At 40.6% G+C, this 22,575-nt stretch overlaps 1 protein-coding gene across 7 annotated transcripts in view; it reads right to left on the reverse strand.

The window, feature by feature from the left end:
- stxbp5a (syntaxin binding protein 5a (tomosyn)) overlaps positions 1 to 22,575 on the reverse strand; it is a 98,226-nt gene that overhangs the window by 40,560 nt on the left and 35,091 nt on the right. For all 7 annotated transcript variants that reach the window (XM_040017129.1, XM_040017125.1, XM_040017122.1 and 4 more), the window contains 3 exons: positions 21,949 to 22,049; positions 9,595 to 9,729; positions 476 to 539 (listed from right to left, as the gene is read on the reverse strand). In XM_040017129.1, coding sequence (XP_039873063.1) covers positions 476 to 539; positions 9,595 to 9,729; positions 21,949 to 22,049 — 300 coding nt within the window. The remainder of the gene's footprint in view (positions 1 to 475; positions 540 to 9,594; positions 9,730 to 21,948; positions 22,050 to 22,575) is intronic.

Raw genomic sequence — 22,575 nt, forward strand, 5'->3', positions numbered from 1 at the left:
CAAACGCACTGCCAATGTAGTAAAAACATACCTGGACAGATTAAATCCAGGTGGAATCAACCACGGAACATTATCAGTCATGGCCTCAACAAAGTCTGGACCTGGACATTGTTAAAGTACTGTGGGATCATGTTAACGGAGTCCTTTAGGAAGCCTGGAGAACTATTCCTAAAAGTTACTAAAAGAAATTACAAGAAGTGTTGCCTAATAGAGTTCAGGTAGTGTTAAAGAATAAAGGTAGTCACATTAAATATTGACTTTCAAGCTTGTTAAAATTTTATAAACTCCTCTGTTTGCTTTATATACTGTGCAATCCCTGTATGTTTCCATGTTTTAATAACTCGCTGCACATTTATCCAATTTCCTAGAAAAATATAAAGAATTGTGGGGTAATTCAAGACTTTTGCACAGACTTTTGACCAATGTAAGCTTTGCAAGATATTGCGATTGGGTGCAGAAAGCCGCTGATTCTTACCTTTCCTTCATCCATGGGGTTATCACTTATGTGAACAACTGGTCCAGGATGAGCCTTAGAGGACCTTGTAAGAAAGATCAAAAAGACAGACAGTTTTTTTTCCCTTTAAGCCACGATAGAGAAGACAGGCATCATGTAAGATTTACTAATATGACATGGTCATAGCCCTCATCTTAACCCATAGTGAGGGTTAAGATGAAGACCGAGTGTCTTTGGACTTGTCGAAGAGGTCTGCTGGGAGGACAGAGCTGTCAATCATTCCAAGGCTCTAAAAGGCCGTACAAAGAAATAAGCTTCCTGAAGGTTGTGATGGATGACTCTGTCAGGCCAGGAAGTCCCCAGTGGCTATGTGTATGTGCATCCACGTGCTGATATGTGTGTCCATTTGCATGTCAGTGGAGAAGATAGAGCAAAAAGTGCTCGACAGCCTCTCCTCTCCCCCTGCTGTCTGTGCTTTACCCTCCAGACAGTCTTATGTCAAAACTCCTCTTTCTGTGAGCCACATGGGAGCCAAATGTACCTAACCTGCCCTGCCTTAAAGAGATGATGTGGACAGAGGATTGCCAGGCAAGGTCACTGCTGAAAAAAGTAGTGACTCTTGGAGCCTGAAACATATCCCCAGCACCGTGAAGCAAGGGCAGGGATGCCTGACAAAGAGAAGGAGAGGAAGGAGCTGCAGCCAAATGTAAGTAATGCAAAAATGAGGCAAGGCAAAGTCGTTGTTTTGACCTATGCCTTTGCATATTTTTGACAGCGGAGGACACGCTGATGACAATATCAAAAATGTAAAAAAGATGTACATATTTCACTGGGAACATATTTTGGATGGAAATCAATTAGCAAGGGATGAATGTTAACTCTGCTCATTCGATTTAGCTTAGCATATTTCCATGAATCTATGAATATAACCAAAGGGCAATAGAAGGGAAGAAGAATAGACAACAATGTGTTTGTGTGTGTGCTTGTGTGTGTGTTAGAAGGTAGCAGTTAGTGGGCAGGCAAGCAGTCATTCAGTCATCTCTATATTTAGCCCGTTAGTGCTGGAGCCTTATTACCTAAGCTCTGCTGCAGCCAGAGTTGTTGATTTATCTAATCCCCCCTTCACTGCCTGTGTCTCAGCGAACAGCAGTCCACACCCGCGCACACATTTGTGTGTCAGTGCAATTAAGACACATCTTAACATCTACCCCATCTGTAAACAATCCCCCTCAATGCCACAGCAAAATAGTACTCTGTTGCCAAATTACAAACTGCAAGTTCCCCTCCGTCCCACATGGTTTACTTGGGGTTTTAGGGTTTTTATATATAATGTTCTCTGTGCTTCCCTTGAGACTTCACAGCAAATCTATTTTGTTAAAACCTGTTGTCGTACAGTAAATAAACCAGAAGTGAACATATTTACAAAGTTCACAAAAAACCCCAACACATTCAGGTTTGGAGATAAAGGAATCACCATAGCAACAGAGGCAGGATGGGCAGAGCGCGAGCAGGCTCCCAAAAATCATCCACAGGCAAACACGCACATGCACACACACACACACAGATACACGGAATGGTGGGATACTATACTGTCCATGTATGCCACTGTATTTGTCTCAATATATGCTTGTGTGCGCAGAGTATGCTTGTATTCTCATAGTATGTTCGCATTTATCACATTCTTGTCTTTCAGAAACTAACTGAAGGTTTTATATGTCACACAGACAGACATGCACACACGCACACACACACACACACACACACACGCGCAGAACCAACAGCAAGAGTAAAACTAAATACCCCGTGGCAAATATAATGCTTGTTCAGAACGTCATAAAATCTTGCAATCCCCCCCCACCCCGATACCGTCAGCCAGTCATCTGTTATAAAGCCTTACTGCACCAAATCCTTCTCTGTATATCAAACATTCTCCCTACCCAGCAATGCCTTTAGCACATTAAAGAAAATGGCCTATTACAATACATATGTTGCATGCATGCGCACGTGCACTGTAAAGCAATTGTCTTTGCGTGTATAATGAACACAGGGATGAGGGGGTATTTAAGCACTTGTGAAGGTAACACCTCATTGAATTTAAAAGCATCTCCTCGGCGCTGACACACCCACATTTCCTCATTCACACACGCAGAGAATATAGCAGTAACTGAACTCATAGGACGGTATAATTTCAGATATTATGCATTTAGAAATGAAAGCACAAAAAAATCATCGAGCATACCTATTCAACAGCTTAACTCCAACACTGACACATGCCCACACAGTGAAGTCCTGAACATCTGGTGTCATCATGGGTGACAATCTCTCAGGCAGCAGAGGCGCAGTCAGCATGGCAGTGCCTCTGCGGCAACATGGCTTGAATAGCCTATTCGCAGCCTGCTGATTTCTTATGTGGCCTAATGTGACCTCAACAGACCACGCGTGTTGTATGTGTGTATGTGTGTGTCTCTATAGCGTCATTTTGTGTGATTCTTTATGTAAGCATTCATGGCAGCTACATATTTTTCCAGCATAGGATCACGTTCCAGACATCAGTCCTGGCTTAGCTATACTAATTCTGCATAGAGAGCTGCTTCCTCATCAAAACTGTAGCCTCCTGAAAGAGACCAAAATCAGCAGAGGCAGCCATGAAATGGTAATTGTTGTATTATTGGAACAGATTTACTTTTTTTGGAGACGTGCTCTCATTCATCTTCTTGCCACAGGTTAGAAAATAGGTGACACATCTCGGATCCGTTTCTTAAAAATGAAGCTACCACTAGACATCGATTGGCTTAGCTGAGCACAGCTACACAATATCTGCCAGAACTCGCTCATAATCCCAACATCCGATGGCATAAACCCCTATAAAAAGGTAACATGTTGTTTTTAGAGAAAGAATAAATGAAATTTTAATTAGTGACATTTAGCGTTACTGCTAGGCTTGGTTTAAGACAGGGTAGCTGTTTTCTGCTGCTTTCTGTCTCTATGTTAAGCAAGCATTTTCAGTCATATTTAATGTACAGAAATAGAGTCTTCACCTTCTTCATCTTTCCTAATGTCTTCACCCTCTAGCAGGCCACAAGGCCACGAGTTCCCTCCATTTAAGTTGTCCCCTGAGCTTGCCCTCAGGTGTGGTCCATCTCCTGTAGCTCTGACACAACAGTTCTCTTCCAGATGATTCAGGGTCTGCCTGGTTTGTTTTGGGGGGGTTTTCCCCTGGTGAAGTCCAATTAATGACCCAACCATTTAAAACATTCCAGTTTTACTTTACTGCAACGAGAGTCTTCCACTCTAACTTTCCGAAAAACACCAAATTCAGGTATTTAAAAAAAAATCTTGATGTTTTACGACCAAAAATCTATTTCTTTGGTACTGAAAAAAGATTAGAACAAGAACCAGACTATAAATATGTGTAGGAACCAAACAAAATTAACCTGTGAAGTGACTTATTTCTACCCTTAATTAAACAAAATATCAAAAGGATATGTATAACAACAAAAGATCACCGTACCGGGTCTACAAGCGGTAGCACAGCATTCCTGGAGCCCCAGTACATGGCTAGGGGGATACTCCCAGCCATAAATCTTCTCTAATCTATTTTGGTACCAGCTGAGGATTTCACAAATGCATATAAACAAAGTGTGCAGGAAGCATTCATGTAAGAACATTTTTTTTTATAATTCAACCAAGTATTTATACTAGCTGCAGGGTTCGAGTGGGGGAGCGGGAGGAAATGAAAGTGGACAGAACAGGAGATGCCTCGGGTCAACATGTTCACGTGAACTATGTGTCATAGTAAGCTCTTAACATTTGCTCCAGTCCCACTTCTCCTTGTCTCTCTGCACCCAGTGACTGTTTAGCTGATTTAACACACACCAGCGCACACATAGTCACTGCTAGATACATACAAACAGCTTCAAACTGTATATTCAAGTTAGATGAAAGGATACGTTGAACACTTAAACATTCAATAACTGCATACCCTCCTACACAACTAGACAAGAAAAAGGAGCTGTGTTAATATCAGAACAGTTAACAGCCACTGAAAAGGATATAATAACTCAATCTGAAATCATGGAGAGATGTATTACAAGTACGGGGTACTTAAAGAATATGCCTTTTTTCAGAAATTGTTAACTTGGTTATTTATTTATTTTTCTTGTCTTTTTCATAATTCACTTTTTGGGGGAGGGAATGGAATGCCACTGGGAACGCAGCAGTGGAGTGATGAGAATGTAGGGGATCCTAATGGAGTTAAGTCTTTGATAGGGATGCTTAGTAGAGCACAGTGGTACACATTTTGCATGTATAAAGTTTGTGTATGCTAATTTATGATTAATATACTGCAGTCAAGTATATCATATATGAAGGATTAGCCTAATTCTATTTAACCTCCTAAGATCCTGACTCTTTAATAGCATGCATTTTTAATTTCTCTTTGCTATTTGGGCTGATCAGGACCTGATGAATGCGAAAACAAAGAATTACATGATTTTTGATTTTTTTACCTCATTTTTGTTTCTGAGAAAAAATGAGATCTGCATATGAGGACATTTGCTTTAAATTTCGATAGAACAGTGGCAGTATAACGTCCTCGTAAGTGGATATCAGGCCGTTGTAGAGCAAAATTTAGCATTTTGGTCTAGACAACCCAAAATGTGATGTCGACATATGTGGACGCCAGGTCCTAGGAGGTTAATTTGCTTTCTAGTAATGTTGTAAGAAGAGCTTTAACCAATACAGAATTATTTAAGACCAATACTAATACTGATATTCCAATACACTGGCTATTTTCTTTCCTTTCAGACACACCCAAAAAAAGATTTCCCTGATATTTATTATATTTGCTTGTTTAAGCTCTTCTCGGATCAGCTGGATATTGTGTTTTTGGGCCATTCAAAAACACGTGTGTGGCTAACAAGGAAGTTGGAGAGTGCCTTCCAATGACTAAAGCTACGTCCACACGTACGCAGGTATATAACCGGGTACATGTGGATGTAGCCCTAAGTCTGTAACGTCAACAATCATAACATGATTAAAGGGTTTTCTTGTAGTTTTCTTTTTTTTAAAGTTTTCATTTAAAAGGCTCTTATAAATGCTAATACCAAGAAAAATGGCTAACATCGGCTGACAATATCGGCCCGCCCATAAATCGGTCAAGTTCTAACAGTAAGTTTGTTGTGTTGTTATTTAAAGTATATAATATATCAATTCATTTAGAATCAGAATCCTTTTGTTGTCATTAAACATCAGATGTTCAACGATATTAAAGGCAGTTTCCTGGTAGCAGCATTTAGACTAAATAAAAAAGTAATAAAAGCTAGCAATAAAACACACCTAATAATATCAGCTGTACAAACTAATGTGCAAGTTTGCTCTGAAGTATTGCACTTTTCTTGGGGTGTGGTGATGTGTATGAGATATCATGTCTATTGAGATATCTAAATTATTTCTATGATTGTTTTAAAAAAGAAAAAACGTGCATGTTAACAAACTCAGATTCATATGTTGACGTAGCAGCCTTCATGCCTGTAGCACTCAGTCAACAACAGCGCTGTGCAGACGGCGTAGGATGTTAGTTGGTCTAATAGTCCAGTACAATTTCTAACACAGTAGCTTGGGAACAGAGGTGTGAGTCATCCAAATACTCGGAGCACTCGGCCTGGGGCTACTGGCACAGCAACTGCACAATTTGTCTCCAAATAGCAGGGCCCAAAGGATGATGACCCCTGTACACACTGCATCTTATCCTCATTAGAGCAGTCACAGCTGCACTGAGGTGTACTAGGCAGGGCTTGAAATACAATGTTTAGGTTATATTTTCCATAATACAGCATGCAGATAACAGCAAGAACATTTTGGATATTTATGTCTAATGGAGATTTGTTTCATCAGAAAGCTGCCCAAGGTGACACCTTCCTTTTTTCCCTCTTAAAAAAAAGGCAAATTTTCGAATTTCATACTTGAAACCAGCAGGTGTTGTTTGATAAACGAGACAAACAATTAATCACTTTGCTGATTGGATATCTATCACACAACCAGTCACTGCAGATGTAAGTGGAGTGACTGTGATTTTGACAGAGCACTATCTTGGTCTGATGAGAACAACAGAAGACGCTTTTGTATCTGGAAAGTGACGCTACTAACGCCACAGCTGGCTGAGGCTCAAGAGACAACAAGAGAATCACCTCACACCTCTCTGATCTTCATCAAAGCAAACAACCGCCACACACTCATACATTTAAACAGATATGCAAACTGAATGCATCCGCATCAAGTCTGAGAACTGATTCCTGACGATGCTGACATCTTATGCCGTCGATCGAGGCTTGAACCGGAGATATGTCCTCCGACTCACACCGCAGCTTGGGACAAAAACAGCAATACGTGAAATAATATTTTGTAACTTTATTTTCTACAAACCTGAATGACTTAATGTTGTGTGAGATGATGCCTGATAGGGAACAAGATTCATCTTCGGCTCGAGGTAATGAAATGAAAGGTGAAAGCAGATATACTGTAGAGATTTAGATGTGAATGTGATCTCAAGAAAAAGTGGAAATCTGAGGAAGGTATGGAAGCCACACAGGTCAATACATATCAAGAATGTTTAAAGAGATCTAGCATGAGCAAAAAGACAAGTACGGCACGCTTTTGTAATAATATTTGGTTTTAATACTAGAAATCCGGTCGTTAAGTGATGGCGTGACGAATCCTACTTCCGGGCCTAAAGTAGTCTGCGTTTAATATGGCTTTTGTGTTGTTAACATGTTTAATGTTATGTATTTTCTTCTATTTAATCTCAAAAAGCTCCTAAAACAGTCAGTGATCACTGTTGACCTCCCTCGGCTTTTATTACCGCTAATCATTTATTTAAGCTCAGTTTTTAAAACCTTAGGATGTAACTACAGCCCAGCCCATGCAGCAGTATATGAATGACTAACCTCGTATTGTGGATGGATTATCTCAGTTGTTCTCCTAGCTGAAGTTTGGTCCTTTTACAGCATCCAGCCATGCGATTACATTTGTTCCTGACCACCGAGAACACTCACGTTAACTTTTATCGAGTGGAAAAAAAGTTAGCTTGTTTATATTATGCTAACATAGCTGTGTCGCTAGCGGTCACATAGCACATCATTATATACCAGCTAGCCAAACTTCAGTAACCCTACAAACGTCACTGCTGTTTAGTTTTCTGTCTTCATTTATGTTGGAAGTGATAGCAGAGCTGTACGTTTTAATTTGTTTCCAAAACCCTGCAGTCAGGACATGCTATATTGTATTTAGATAGAAGCTAGCGAGCTAACTTCCTGCTAACTTCTAACTCCGGTAAATGTCATAAATTCAGTTTTCATGGATGCCTGGATGTTAAACTCAATTGTTACACCTGGTAGAGCAGAACGCTGATCATTTTATTAAAGATGAAAGACTTTAGACAGTTTTTCAACTCTCAGTAATGCCATAGTGATCGTTTAATATATGGACCTGCAGCAGAGTTTAGGCCCAGACACGGCTAGTGACGTCAGACTTAACGACTGGATGGAAGGACTAGATTTTTATTATTTCCAACATGGACGTTTTTGCAATTTGTGATATCAAAATGGGAAATTGAGTAATTTTTGAGATTACTACTTTGAAGAAGGTAGAAGAGTAGGGTAAGCTTTTACTTTAAACTTTCACAATTTCACATTTTCTGGAGAATATCACAAATATTTTGAAACTCAACAAACAAAAGTGTAACTTTTGGTGAAGCAGCCATATTTAAAGCAGCTAAAACGTCACATTTTAAATCAGATATTGTTCCTACGGTAGTTGTTATGGCGAGTGCACTGGTAGCATACCACAAGCTGTGTGTGAGAGTCTTAATGAATTTGGGAGTAAAAGAGAAAGCGCTATTTCCATGAAGTCAATTTTAACATATACATATGCAGTATTAACTCAACTGGCTGTACATGCAGCTGATGCCCAATAAACTGCTATTTAAATATTCTTCCAGAGATGAATACATTTCTCATAGTGCAAAAGTCTTTACTCTTTCATTTCCCACCGGACAAACATTGAAATAGAAGTCACTGAAACAATTTATGGGAGGCAGAGGATGCCAAGGGAAGGTGAACAGACATTATGAAGGTGAAGGGGAACAGCGTGGAAGTTATTGTTTGTCCTTTAGTCAAAAGGCACCCCGGTATCTACCTCACCATCATCCATATCTACTCTCCATCACACATTATTACTCCTTGCTTTCCCCCTTTGCCCTTTTTTCTTTAATTGGAAAACTTTTTCATCTGCCTCTCTGACTTATCCGTGCAACTTTATTCTTCCGGGCGATCATTCCCTGCCCTCTCTTACCTGCATTTATCCTTCTGTCCTACTCCATTCCTATATCACTCTTCATCTCTACATGTCCTTTCCCTCAGGCAAAAGCCCTGTGTCATCCTTTCCACTCTTCTCCCCTCCTCTTCTTTCTCTCCCTCTCTCTCTCTCCCAACGCTCACTCTCACCTTTTCCTCCCTGCAGCCCTGTCGACGAGACGAGACGTCTGTGTGTACCATACACTGATCTCGGCAGACACCTGTTCCACCCCCTCTCTCCCTCCTACTCTTTTCACTCCGTCTCCACACACACACACACACGCAGACACACATGCACAGTTGGAGATGAGGGGAAAGCATGAAGCAAAATGCTCCAGTGAATAATTTAAGTCTATACAGCAGGGAACCAAAATGGAGCCTGTCAAGCTGACAGATCCATTCAAACAGCAAAGAGACAGGTCCCTTACTAGCTTGAATCTGATACTGGGAGTGGAAATGATACAGTGACTAATGATTCTTTCTTATCTCCTTACATTTTGAATACAATAACCTTTTGACCGGTAAAACGTCAAACGGCGTTCTTCTGTTTTCAAGGTCAGTCACAAGACCCCAAGGTCCTCATTGGAGTGTCGCTGATATGAGTTCAACTCTAACAAAATCTATATATTGATCCACTTATCGGTGATTCTCTTTGGATAAGACACCCCGTCATGTGAGACAAAACCTATGAAGGTTTTTAAGTATAAGACAAAAGCAAAGCTTTCAGGACACAATGTGGAAGAGAGCATCAGAGGGTAAAAAAAAACAAAAAAAACGAGGGCCACTCACAGTTCAATGGCTTTGTTCCACATGATGACGTAGCCTGAGAGCATAAAGGACTCCACGTTGACAATGTGGATGTTCCCTCGTTCTGTGCCGATGTACAACCATTTACTCTGGAAGGGCAGGTGGCAGAAAGTTATTCTGTGGACAGAAGGAGAGGAGTGTTAGAAACAGAGGAAAGGGAGGAAAAGAAAATGTGGACAAAACCTCAGAGGAAGACAGAAAGCCAAAAGTAAGAAGCTTCTTGAAAATCACTCAGTCTTATTCTAACACGACAAATTATGCAAAACTATGAGAGGATTATTTACCACTCCACCAGGTCGAAGCAGTCAAGATGAGAGTGGCAAACCAAAGAGATTTCTGAGTCATTCAATCAGACCCTTTTCCGCTACACCCACAGGATACATGAGGGCAAAGAGGCAGCCATCATTTTCTTCGTTTTTTTTTTCATTATCACCCACATCTCCTCCTTTTATCCATCAATCAGACTCAAGTTTAATGAGAGGTTATAAACCCTTCCCTCCTTATCCATTCATCTTCTCATCCCTTTTTCATCATTTTGTTCTTTCATCCATTCTCCAATTCAACTTTCAATCCATCTGAGGAATAGTAATGTACAACCTTGCTAATCCGGCTTGCTAATACTTCAAGGTTATTCGGCTCCTCCAGCGATCCTTTTGATTCTGCACGGTGGTTTGAGCCACACCTGTGGTGCTGAGAAGCTTGTATCTATAGGACAAAGCCCATAAGTTTCATCAGCTGAGAAAGCCATCCATGCAGGAGGAGAAATAAAGCTGCACTTCTTGTTCAGTATTTCTAACAATGGTACAGCGACGTACTTCCTCCTCAGTGCTGACGGGTTTGCTCAAGTTTAACAGCAAAGTCACTTGGCACAATTGCTGTCAATTTGCTGCTATCAAAGACAGATTAAGTGGAGGCAGTGTGTTAACAAAATGCTTTGAGATAAAACAGAATATGGTTTACATTTATCTTGGTACCTTGGCAGGGATGAATTAAAAAAAAAAAACTGAACTTAAAATCAGGCTCTGTACTATATCATGAAGGATTAAATTAACCATACGCAACTAGGGCTGCCACGATTAGCCGACCAGTCACAATTATGTCGACTATCAAAATCGTCGACGGCGTTTAAAGCCTTGTAAAATCCTGAAAGACGCAGGAATACGTAGTAGGATTTAAGAGTGTAATAACGGACTGAAACAGAAGATGCATGTACAAGGATGCCAGCTGCTGTTAAACCCCGACGAAGAAGAAGCAACTCCTATATCGTAGCTGTGTTCAGGGGCCGCATCCTTCGGAGGCCGCATTTGAAGGCCGATTACGTTACAGCGACGTGACGAAGGCTTTCCAAATTCGAAGCCTTCTGCAAATGCAGCCGACAAATGCGTCCTACTTTTCCCCAGATTTGAAGGATGGGTCGGGCGTATCCTTTGTGGCCCAACCTATCCCAGAATTCATAGCTCAGCCAATTCGAGTTTCAAACAATGGTGAATGTAGCTGTGTAAACTTCAAATATCTGCTCGGTTTATCAAGACATCACATATTTGCAAAAGTGCTCCGACGTTTTCAGAGACATCTGTTACCCACCAGCTCGATAGCTAGCCGGGGTTCAAGGCTCACTAGAGCCCGTGAGAACACCGGACTCCCGGCAAATTGTTTTCAAACCCACCGCGGTCTTTCGCTACTCAGGTTAAACATGATGTATAAGTCACTTAGATAACTTAAAACTGTTACTGTTTGGCTTTTTTCAGTGTTTTATTTGTTCCTGAGTAAATCGGTTTGGCTGATATTAAAGTTACAGTTTTCACACAGCTGAATAAATGTCAAACAGAAAACTGATTATCAGAAGCGTGAGATGGTCGAGAATTTACTCCAGTGTCCTGTCATATTTTAGATAGCAAGGAGTTTATTAAACTTCACCGAGACAATCTGCAAATTTTATTAAAAGTTTAATAAACTATCATCTTGTCTTTATTTTTAGTTAGCACATACCGTAAACACTTAAAGCTGTAAGCTAATGATAGTTATATAAGCGCAGACGCATGCTGATGCAATAAGCTGTACGTTTTACGTCTAATGGATGCATGATCTGATTAGTCGACTAATCGCAAAAATAATCGGTGACTAGTCGACTATCAAAATAATCGTTTGTGGCAGCCCTATACGCAATATTAAAACAATTCCTTACAATTATAAAAATATGCAATCCCATTTTCTGCATGATTCAATGATGATTCAATTGAGCATAACTAATGTGCAAAAGCATTTTAGAGATTAGGGATGGGTATCGTTTAGTTTTTATCCGATATTGGTGCCAAACCGGTACTTTTGAAACGGTGCCCGTGCTTAAACGGTGCTCAAACCGGTGCTTAAAGAATGGAGAACACAAAATTGGTCCAAAAACCTCTCATGTTCAGCTGTTTTTTTGTAAAAAGATAACAATGTTAGCCTTTTTTATGGCATCACTCTTGGCTGGAAGCAGTGCTTAATCAATGGAAAAAACACAAACTTTGTCTAAAAACCTCTCATGTTTAACTGTTCCCCACTTTTTCTTTGGTCATTTTAGCCTTTTTGGCCAGGGTGAAGGGAGTATCTGCCATCAAACAAGAAGACAGCCGCATGTAGCTATGATGATGTTTGCTAGTTCACCTTACATGCATTAATTTGATAACGCGGTTAGCCTACTCAGCGTAAATTACACACGAACAACATTAAGCTACTCGCGCAGAGAAGAACGGCTGCTGCTGCCATCATCATTTCTGCTACACTGGCAGGGCTAGGGGCCAGGACTCTCCTCTTCGGGTTTTTGGGGGATGTTGCTAACTCCGGGTCCGTTAACAGGCAACCCACCCGCAGTAGATGTGCACCATGTGAGGTCTCGCAGCAAGCTATCAAATACGGCGCATTTCTCAGCTTTTTAAAAAAAACGCTATGCGTCGCCAGGTGTTTAATCGGATTCTTGGTGTTACCTCCTTTGACAGTATCACAGTATCCGCTTAAAGCACTTGTTGCAGGCTGCTGAGTTTGCATATTTTGCTGTGAAGTACAGCCAGACTTTTGACCGCTTCGCCTTGGGCATTTTTAATCTGTAGCTCTGCTCTAAAAGAACGTACGTACCTGGACCCGCCTACTATCCTCGGAAACGTAAAATGATTGGCTAGAATCTAAAGTGTATGACACCTCAGGAAAAAAAAGCACCGAAATAAAGCACCGAAATGTACGCTGCTTTTCGGTCTGGTTACTACCGTTTATGTCAGAACCGGTGCCATGATGGCACCGGATACCGGTACCCATCCCTATTAGAGATACAACTAAATAATAGAAACTGTGATCTTGGTTATACATATGCAGAAAAAAATACCCTGTTGAAGCATGACGGGTAACTCGATCTCTAGTTATCAGGATTTGTGTCTCCATGTGCAGCATATGGATGTTGCCAGTGAACATTAGTAATTGCATCTCCTCCAAAACTTACTTCGCAAAGCCATTCGGTAGCTTAAAGCATTTTAAAACTTTTCATTCACTCTGGGAGTCGATCTCACACTGTTGCTCCGGGGCTGTACTGAGATCAGCAGCAGCTCTTACTATAACACACGCTCTTCCCCTCTCTGCCTCCATGCTCTGCTTTAACAAATAAATACATTCATACTTTTGGAGAGGCAGCAGGCTGCATCACATACCAAGCCTCCAAAATAACACATGCAAAGAGACATAAAACAACATTTAACTCATATTTTGTATGACCACCTTTATTCTTCAACAGAGGCTGAACCTTCTTGAGCGATTTTTCTTGTGATTTCTTTAAGTAGTCTTCAGGAATAGTTCTCTAGGCTTCTTAAAGGACATTTAAAACTCTTTTTGGATGTTGACTGCTTTTTGTTTTGCTCTTAATGTTCCCAATGTGTTTGGGATCACTGTCATGCTGACAAATGAAACTGTTGCCAATCCAGTGATTTCCACATGGTATTGCACGGTGAATCAAAATCTGATGGTACTTTTTGGTGTTCTTTATTTCATCATATTTTGTGAAGACCCCCACCACCACTGGCTGAAATTCACCCTAAACCATGACAGAGCCTCCACCATGTTATACAGATGGCTGTGGACATACATTGTTGTACCTCTCTCCTTATACTGTTGATGATTTGAACCACAACTTTCATAGATTTATCAGTCCATAAGACCTATTGCCACTGATTTTCAGTCCAGTTCTTGTGTAATTTGGCATTTTTCCACCTTTTCCCCTTCTTAACAGTCACCTGAGATCATTTTTCACGAGCTTTCGGCAAATTGTAGATAAATCAACCTGCAAAGACCTGAAACAGATCCTGTGTCAGAACCCAAGGACATGATTTTCAGATGCCGTTCATCTGCCTTGCCACTTCTTCCAAAGAAATGTTCGCAAATTCTTTAGAGACACATGCATCATGCCTAGATACACCAGGTTTCCAGCTAATAGCTCTTTGGGAATCACTTTTTTGGTGCAAAAGTGATATTTTATGCCTGTCAAAATGTGTTATGTTTAGCATTTTTTGTAAATTCAGCTAAAGAAATGGAACAACTTTGTGGTTTTGCAACAAAATGCTAGTAACATTGTGTCTACAATTAAAAATTGGTTCATCCCTTGGGCTAGATGGCTCTTTTGCGCTTGAATGGTTCATAACTCAAAGGTTCACAAAGCCAAGGACATTTTAAAAACTGAAGAATGAATGGTTCCCCAGAAGCAAAGTGTAGAGGAGTAAGGTGTGGCTCAAGGCCTTTGGACAGTCTTGTACTATTATAAAGTGGAAGAGCTTAGCTTTCATCATACTAGGTTCATGACAAAATCAAAATCAAGTTTTAGCATATTGTGGAAAGTACTTTGCAGTGACTGACCTTTTGAAATCTTCAAAGAAATAAATGTAACCCAGATTTTTCCCGTCCATGTGTAAGATGCATCTACGCAAAGCAGGGACATGATAAGGCTTAAAGGTTGCTGATTTGATTTTGTGTGTTTACCAATCTCAACAGTTTCCATATATCTCTTTCTTCAAGAATAGTGTTATATACACACTTCAAAATCTCTTAGGAAAAAAACGAACCATATACCAGATACCATAGTTGAAACCACTAAAAACGTGATTTTTAGTGGCTTACTCGCATGTGGACAGATTATCAGAGAGATGCACATGTTTGTACAGATGCACTTAACCAGAGGAAATGTAACAGCAACACGGATATTCATGATAACTTGTGGGATCCTTTTATCTAGCAGACGGTCCACTGCACAAGCAGATGTGCCTCGTCTATGCATATGAGGGCTTGCATGTGAGCATGCGTCGATTTCATGAGCGATGGTTTTGTAAAATGCAAACATATTGTAGTTGTTACTGCATTTATGCTTACTGTCTGTATGTATATGTGAGTGCAAATGGGTGTGTGTGTGTGGTTATTACGTGCTCCCCAGCTGTTGATATGAATTAATGTAATTGCACATGTATTGTGTGCAAATGTATGTTGTGTATAAATAGGTTTGATCCATGAGTATATACAAGTCAACTGCCAGAATATAAGGGCCAACTGTGAAGCATAATTATACAAATTATCCTTGCAGTTTGTTAGTGTGTTACTGTGTATGTGTGTGTCCATTTCTCTGTGCGCGTGTGCAAACACGCACTCAGTTGTTTGTGCAGTTGTCATTACGTGTGTGTCACTGTGTTCACACTTGTTGTGCATGCACGCGTCTCCTGGTGAAACCTCCAGCTTCAAGTGGTCACCACACAGCTGCTGGTTGCAGGCTCGGAGCCAAGCACACTGCCTCAGAAATGACAGACACCTGCTGCACAACACAACTCTGACACTAACTGCAATGTGAGCTAGACGTATGACAGTACGGTTCGCTGTGAATTAATTGTGGAGAGGGGACACTCCAGAAAGTCATCTTTTATAAAGCCTGGTTTTATGTGGCGTTCCTATCAGTGAGGATCATCCAGTAATCTGCTCGCGCCTGTAATTAGAAATCACCAGTTACAATACTTTGATCTACGCTGCCTTGATCTTGTGACACTTTCCTTTTTTCTGAACAACATTTTACCATGCTATCCTTCAGCACAGACCACGGGGTGCAGAATGGCTAAATAGACAGTAATATGAAACAAAGTTGTTTCCAGTGAAGCTGTCCTGTGTGGTTTTATATTAATTCACATTCCTGTTTGCAAATACACTCACTGGCCACTTCATTGGTTACACTTTTTCAACTGCTCCTTAATGCAAATACCTTATCAGCCAATCACATGGCAGCGATTCAAAACATTTAGAAATGCAGACAAGTCAACCTGCTGAATTTTTCCCTGCATAAACATCTATAAGGTTTACAGAGAATGATAAAAGGAAGAAAAAGAAAATATGCAGTGAGCAGCAGTTTTGTGGGTGAAAATTCTTTGTTGACACCAGAGGTCCAAAGACACTGTTTCAGGCTGATAGGAGGCCAACAGTAATTCAAATAACCACTTGTTACAGCCAGTGTATACAGAAGGGCACATAATACATATAATCGAAACTGCAGCAGATGGGCTACAACAGCAGAAGACCACACTAGGTGCTGGATTAGTCCACAATTCACCTGCACTAATCAAAATCTGATAACAGAAGACTAGAAAAACGTTGCCTGGTCTGACAGGTGTCAAATTCTGTTGAAAACATTCAAATGGGAGGGTTAGAATTTGGTGTAATCCAACAGGAAAGCATGAATCCATCCTGCTTTATATCAACGAGTCAGGCTGCTATTGGTGTTATGGTGTGTGGGGGAAATTTTAGTACCTTCGTGCCAACTGAGCATCATTTAAACACCACAGCCTACTTGAGTATTATCCATCTTCTGATGGATGCTTCCAGCAGGATAATGCACCATGTCACAAAAGCTCAAATCATCTCAAAGTGGTTTCTTGAACATAACAATTAGTTGACTATACACAAATGGTATCCACAGTCAGATCTCGATCCAAAAGAGCACTTTAGGGATTTGATGGAACAGGAGATTTGCATCATGGATGTGAAGCTTTGCAGCAACTGTGTAATGCTATCATTTCAATATAGAAGCAAAATCTCTGAGGAATGTTTCTAGCGCATTGTTGAATCAATGCCATGAAGAATTAAGGCCATTCTGAAGGCAAAAGAAGGTCCAACACGAGCAAGCTGCAACCAATGAAGGGGTGAGTGTATATTAACAGGGGTGATCATGAACATAAATGTATATTGTTTATAAATATGTTTGATCTGTAAACAATGGGAGGAGAGGATGAAGACAAAGTTAATCATTGTTTCATTTTACTCACTGTGTTTCTTGCCAATATTCTCTTTCAAAAGCTATTCAAAGTCTGAAATTTTACAACAGTTTGGATTTCTTTGGTATTATTTGGATTAAATTGGATTATTTGGATTAGAGTGATTCAGACACAGACAGCGAACAAAAAGAAATCTCCATAAAAATGACATCACCATTGTCAAGCAGTTACAGCAGCCAAAAAAAGTCATGTAAGAGTTGAACAGTCTTTAAACATAGCAAAGTATCCATGAGAATGAAAGCTTCTAATGCCCCAAAGCGGTTAGGGGATTTTAATCTAAGGTGCCAATGCTCAAAGACATGCACATACTTTTTCACCTTTGCATGTTTCAATGCATGTGTGCAAGGTTAGAAGCTGGGGAGAAAGTTGTGGAGTGAATCAAATCGAAATCATCAGCCCTGCAGCAGCTTTAATCAGCCAAATATCTCTGAGCAAAGTCTGCTGAACTGAATAATTCATTTTTCAAGCATTTTTAAGACATTTGATTGACACACTCCCAATGTCAGCATACTCCTAAGTACAAAAAAAATCTGTGATAGCAGGCTGTGACTTTAGGCTTATTATTAAGTCACCTTGATTGACTGTCAGACAGCTTCACTGAAGTATAAGAGGAATACAATGAGGTAGTATTTATAAAACAGACTTTCCTTAATCTTACCACGGAGAACATAAAATATTAGGTGTCACTTTTTTGCAAGCACACACTCCCACCTCTCCCACCATTATCTCGTATCATATCACCCTATTTTGACGATAACATCCACATCTGCAATGCATTCCTGTGAGGCCAGGAGGTGACGAGAGCATCCTACGCCAGAATGACTCGGCAGGATTTCTTTTTCCCCCCACACTCCTTCCCACAGACTGACTCACTGCTCTCTGGCTGAGGCCCAGTGTGTCTCAGCTCATCCTCTCTTCCTTTCTCTCATCTCCCTGTTGCCTAATGTGTATGGATACTGATGCTCGAGGGGCTTTCTGCAACACTGCTCTCAATCATCAACTCAAATTCTGATCAGGGCTCAATTAGGGAGGAATGAAAGATCTGTTTAGAGCACTTGAACGGGCCTAAAGATGATAGGAAGTGGGCTGTGGTGGCTCAACAGTGATATTTCTATCATGGAAGAGCCCACACTCTGACCCCAGGTATCAAGCAACTTGGCATACACGGAGAAACAAAATTTCCCAGCATGCCTACTAACCAAACTACATTTTTTGGCCATTAATCACCAAATATAGTTCGCTTTCTTTAGCTTCTCCACATTTTACAGCCTTATCAATAGTAAAAGTGAAGTTACCGTTTTAAAGATAGCAGTCATAAAGACTGATCTGCTGGCGAGAAAGCTGTCGAAAGCGAGTGCCGTCCAAAACCAAAACATCCATTAAAGGAATAGTGCAACATTTTGGGCGACACGTTTGCAGTAATTGCTTTTTTACTGAGAGATACTGCAGCTGGCTAAATCAATAGCACCCTCATGTCTGTGCATTAAATACAGAGCCTGAGCCAAGAGGCATTTAGCTTAGCAGGAAGAAACAGCAAGCCCAGCTCTCTCCAAAGTTAAATAATCTGTCTACTGGCACCTCTATCCCTCTCATTAATTAACGCGCTTTATCGTGTTTCGATAATCACGGAAAGAAAGAAACAATTTGTGGCTTTGTGGTAAACGCTGGAACTTTCCAGACGTGTCACAGATTTGTCATCACCAAGAGATTAAGCAATAACCACTGACTGCAGTGAAGCGCAGAGCCAAAGGAATTTTGTTCATTACGCCAAGTTAAGTCCATCTACAACCACAAGCTGTCATAATATTTGTTTTGAATGTTGTCTTAACTTTACTATGACTTAACATTATTATTATAATTTTTATTACTATGGTGGAGTATTTTTCACCCTGTTAAGAAGCTGCTGTCACAGTTCTGGATGGGTGAGTCAGTGCTTTTCTTGATGGAGTTCACAGCTGCTCTGTCCTCTGGCAAGTTCAAGTCAAGCTTTGAACAAAGTGTCAAAGAGGGCAAGAAGGAAAAAAAAGATGGGATTGGATTGCAGTGGGTGACCGACATCTTGGCCTTACAAATAATTGAAAGTTTTCTGGCTTTACTAGAACACTCACTCTTAACTTCAGATGACACTTCAAGGTGTGATATCTATTGAGAAACATGACCTCATGGTATTTCTTTCTTTTGACAGCTACAGAAAGTATGATAGGGGTGCACACTTAAAAAAAACGCACACACACAAACATAAACAAAGCAAGGATTACAGATATCTGTAGCTTCTTTTTAACGGTGTGACAGAAAAGCTGAATGTCCATGAGGTCCTACAAAATCTAAGTAATTCCAAAGATCAGTTGTTTTAATAAAAATACCTATGGGAGGTATCAGCATATAATAGTAAGCTGATTTCTAATACTGTTAAAGTTTAAACCCATTAGCTTCTACACACCTATCATTGTATGTTTAGTCCAAAGAAGTCATCCAAAAAGCCTTATCAACTTCACCTTATCTGGTATTTTATATGTAAGCCCAAATCAACTGATGCACATTTCTATAGGCCTGTAATGTACACAGCTACACTAAGGTTTCTATAGTATTACCACTTGTCTATAGAGAAGCACCAATTTTTATCTACAGTATAAGTTGGATGAGTATAGCCCAGCTAAAGACAGCTGACTCAATTTGTTTCAGTTTTATTTACATAGCGCCAAATCACAATAACAGTGAAGTAACGTCAAGACCCCACAATAGTATGAGAAAACCCCGACATTCAGATAACCCCCGATGAGCAAGGTGACAGTGGGAAGCGAAAATTTACTTTTAACAGGAAGAAACCTCCAGCAGAACCAGGGTCAATCCCTCACTGCAAAATAGTTGGGGGTGAGGATACTGTCTGCTGTGTCAGATGACACAGTGGACTTTAACACCAACAACCAACCATTTTCTTCTGTTCATTTAATTCAGAATCAAGGTGCAGTTGAAGCCTATCCTAGCGGTTGAGAGGCGATGTACATCCTGAGCAGGTCAGCAGTCTGCCGCAGGGTTTTACCATCATTAACACCTCAGCTAAGTTGTATGTCTTTAGAAAGTAAAAAAAATCTATTCATACCTGAGAAAAAATGCAAACTCATATTGTGGATACACAGGGCAAATAAAAAGGTAATTCAAACCTCAAGCAAGATTGTGCCTGTGAAGGGCAGAAGAGATAGTCAGTCTGATTTTCCCAATGAGTCTGACTGGAAAGACTTCTTCATGAAGCTCAGTTATCTGAATTTTCTCCAACTTGTTACATGTTGTGTATTGATTTCAGCTGAATGGGGCTGAGAACATGAATGAATTAAATGGATGCTCCATTCTCCTGCTCCTACCTTATAACCTTCTTTGGTAATCTCTAGCTTTCTTTTCTTATTCTATTTCCATCTCAAATTCGTTAACTGTTCTAAGCTTCTTCCTAAGATTTTTTCAGTTGCTCCCATTGCATTAGTTTAACGGTCTTCTCTAATTTTCCCATTTCAAACGTGTCAAGTGACTTTGCAGCTTCTTTTTCCCGTCTTGACGTCTCTTAAGATGCAGTAACTCTGCTCTTCTTTGATGCTGTGTCTTGAGGTCATTCAGCTGGGCGGCAATGTTTACTAAATGTCAGAGGCAGTCAAGCGCCTCCACAAGAACACAATCCGCCCTAAAAGCTGCTGCTGGCCACCTGTCCATCACATCATCGCCATCTCAGATCATTTGTTCTGAGGTTTAACCCTTTCACCGCTTTCCACAGTGACAGATCGCAGGCCAGTGATATGATTGGCTCTGATGGGTGTACACTAACTTCCTGGAGGTGAGGTGATTCTGTACTTGTGTCTCAGAACTTAAACTGCATAAAAAAAAAATGCAGTATTCAGACAGTATGACTTAGAATTTTGCCAGTATGTGCACCATTCCCTCTGTCCTTTAGATGCAACCCTGAGAAGATGTCTATCCTGGCACCTTAATTATCATAACACAATACAATTATAGGCAAAAAACAGTGTTGATTCTTCAGAAATTTACATCACAATCTAATGTTAGGAAGTGGTATACTAGCGAGCAATAATATGGTCCACATATCCATATGTGGATTTGGGACCTGAAGAAGACTGAGTTTTGGACCCAGATTACTCGTTGAGGCTCCTGACTACGGTAGCTGTAATGCTCAGACGATCCATTAAGCGGTGCAGCTTCGTCGCTTACCAAAGTCGTACTAAAGCATTTTTGATTTTTGAGCACCGTGTAGTACATAAAATCAGTTCGAGGTCAGTAAGCACAACCAGAATTCACACATAAGGCGCCCTGGATTATAAGGGGAACTGTGGATTTTTGAGAAAATTAGTATTTTAAGTGCGCTTTATAGTGTGGAAAATACGGTAATAACTTAAAGTCGATTGAAACATGCAAAGTGGCCGAACAAATATGTATAGACTGCTTTTCTTCTTCAGGGTAACAATAGGGTAGATTTGTCCAGTGGAGAAAAGGTTTACATCACCATACCTGATCAACTACTTGAAAAAATATCATTCACATTACTTCTGTTTTTATTCATGACATGTTTGTGTCTCTGCGTGGTGTAAACTGGTATAAACCTTCAGGTGTTTGGGTAGGTTTCACACCTGTGCCCCAGTGATGGGAAAAACCTCAAAGGCAAAGCAAGTGACCCAAATACCAAGTGTTTAGTTGGAGACCAACAGAGAGAGAAATCGAGAGTATCAGACTCTCTGTCCAGTGCTCTGTGCACAGTTTTGCAAGCGCACAGACAAATGTGCCAAATGAAATACCATCTGTTTGCACACTGTATGACTGCAAAAACTAACAGCTGAAACAGGCGGCAAACTGACACTAACCCTACTCAGAAAATCACGGTTCATGTTGCACCAGACCAGGTGTGGGGTCTAACTGAGCATGCAGAGAAACAACTGAGAGAAAAACTGGAAAGCAAGTGGACTCAATTAAGTATGCGGTGTTTCTGACCAGCTGCAGCTTTTATGCGCGACCCACTTACCTCTCTCTGTTGAACTTGAGGGAGTGGAGGATGGCTGGTCTCTTCTGTCTCAGGTTCCATAGGTGGACGCTGTCATCTGCCAAAGCGCTCACCAGCGCCCCCTGTCATAACAGAGGCATTGAGTTTCCTTTTTTGAAGGTGACAAAGGAAAAGCATTCACACAAACACGGTAGTGTCATTAACTACATACTACTGAAGCTTCCATGAACACGTCTGCACATTTTGTCTGCGAGCATGACATGTATTAGTCAGACTGCATTCCCTAGAAACTCAGGGAACTGAGTTTAAATCAGGCAGCTTTCTCCCAGGTAACGATGATGATTCATAAGATGTATATAAGTGTATGTCTGTGTGTGTGTGTGTGGGAGGCACAAAAAAATCATCTCGATCTCCCCAAGGGTTCGTTTGAGCTGCTGAGTCACAGTCACACAGATGCTAACACACACAAGCACACATACCGGAAACACCAAGTATGAAATACTGCACTGGTCATAAGTGATAAAAATCTGAAAAGGTAGTCAAAAATGTTTGTGTCTGGCCTGTACAGTACTGTGCAAAAGTCTTGAGCTGCTCCCTCATTTCTTTATATTTTGCTTCCAAGGAGCCAGACTTTCAGTCCAGGCTGGC

This window comes from Simochromis diagramma, unplaced genomic scaffold (genome assembly GCF_900408965.1).
Source record: "Simochromis diagramma unplaced genomic scaffold, fSimDia1.1 OVJJ01000802.1, whole genome shotgun sequence".
NCBI lineage: Eukaryota > Metazoa > Chordata > Actinopteri > Cichliformes > Cichlidae > Simochromis > Simochromis diagramma.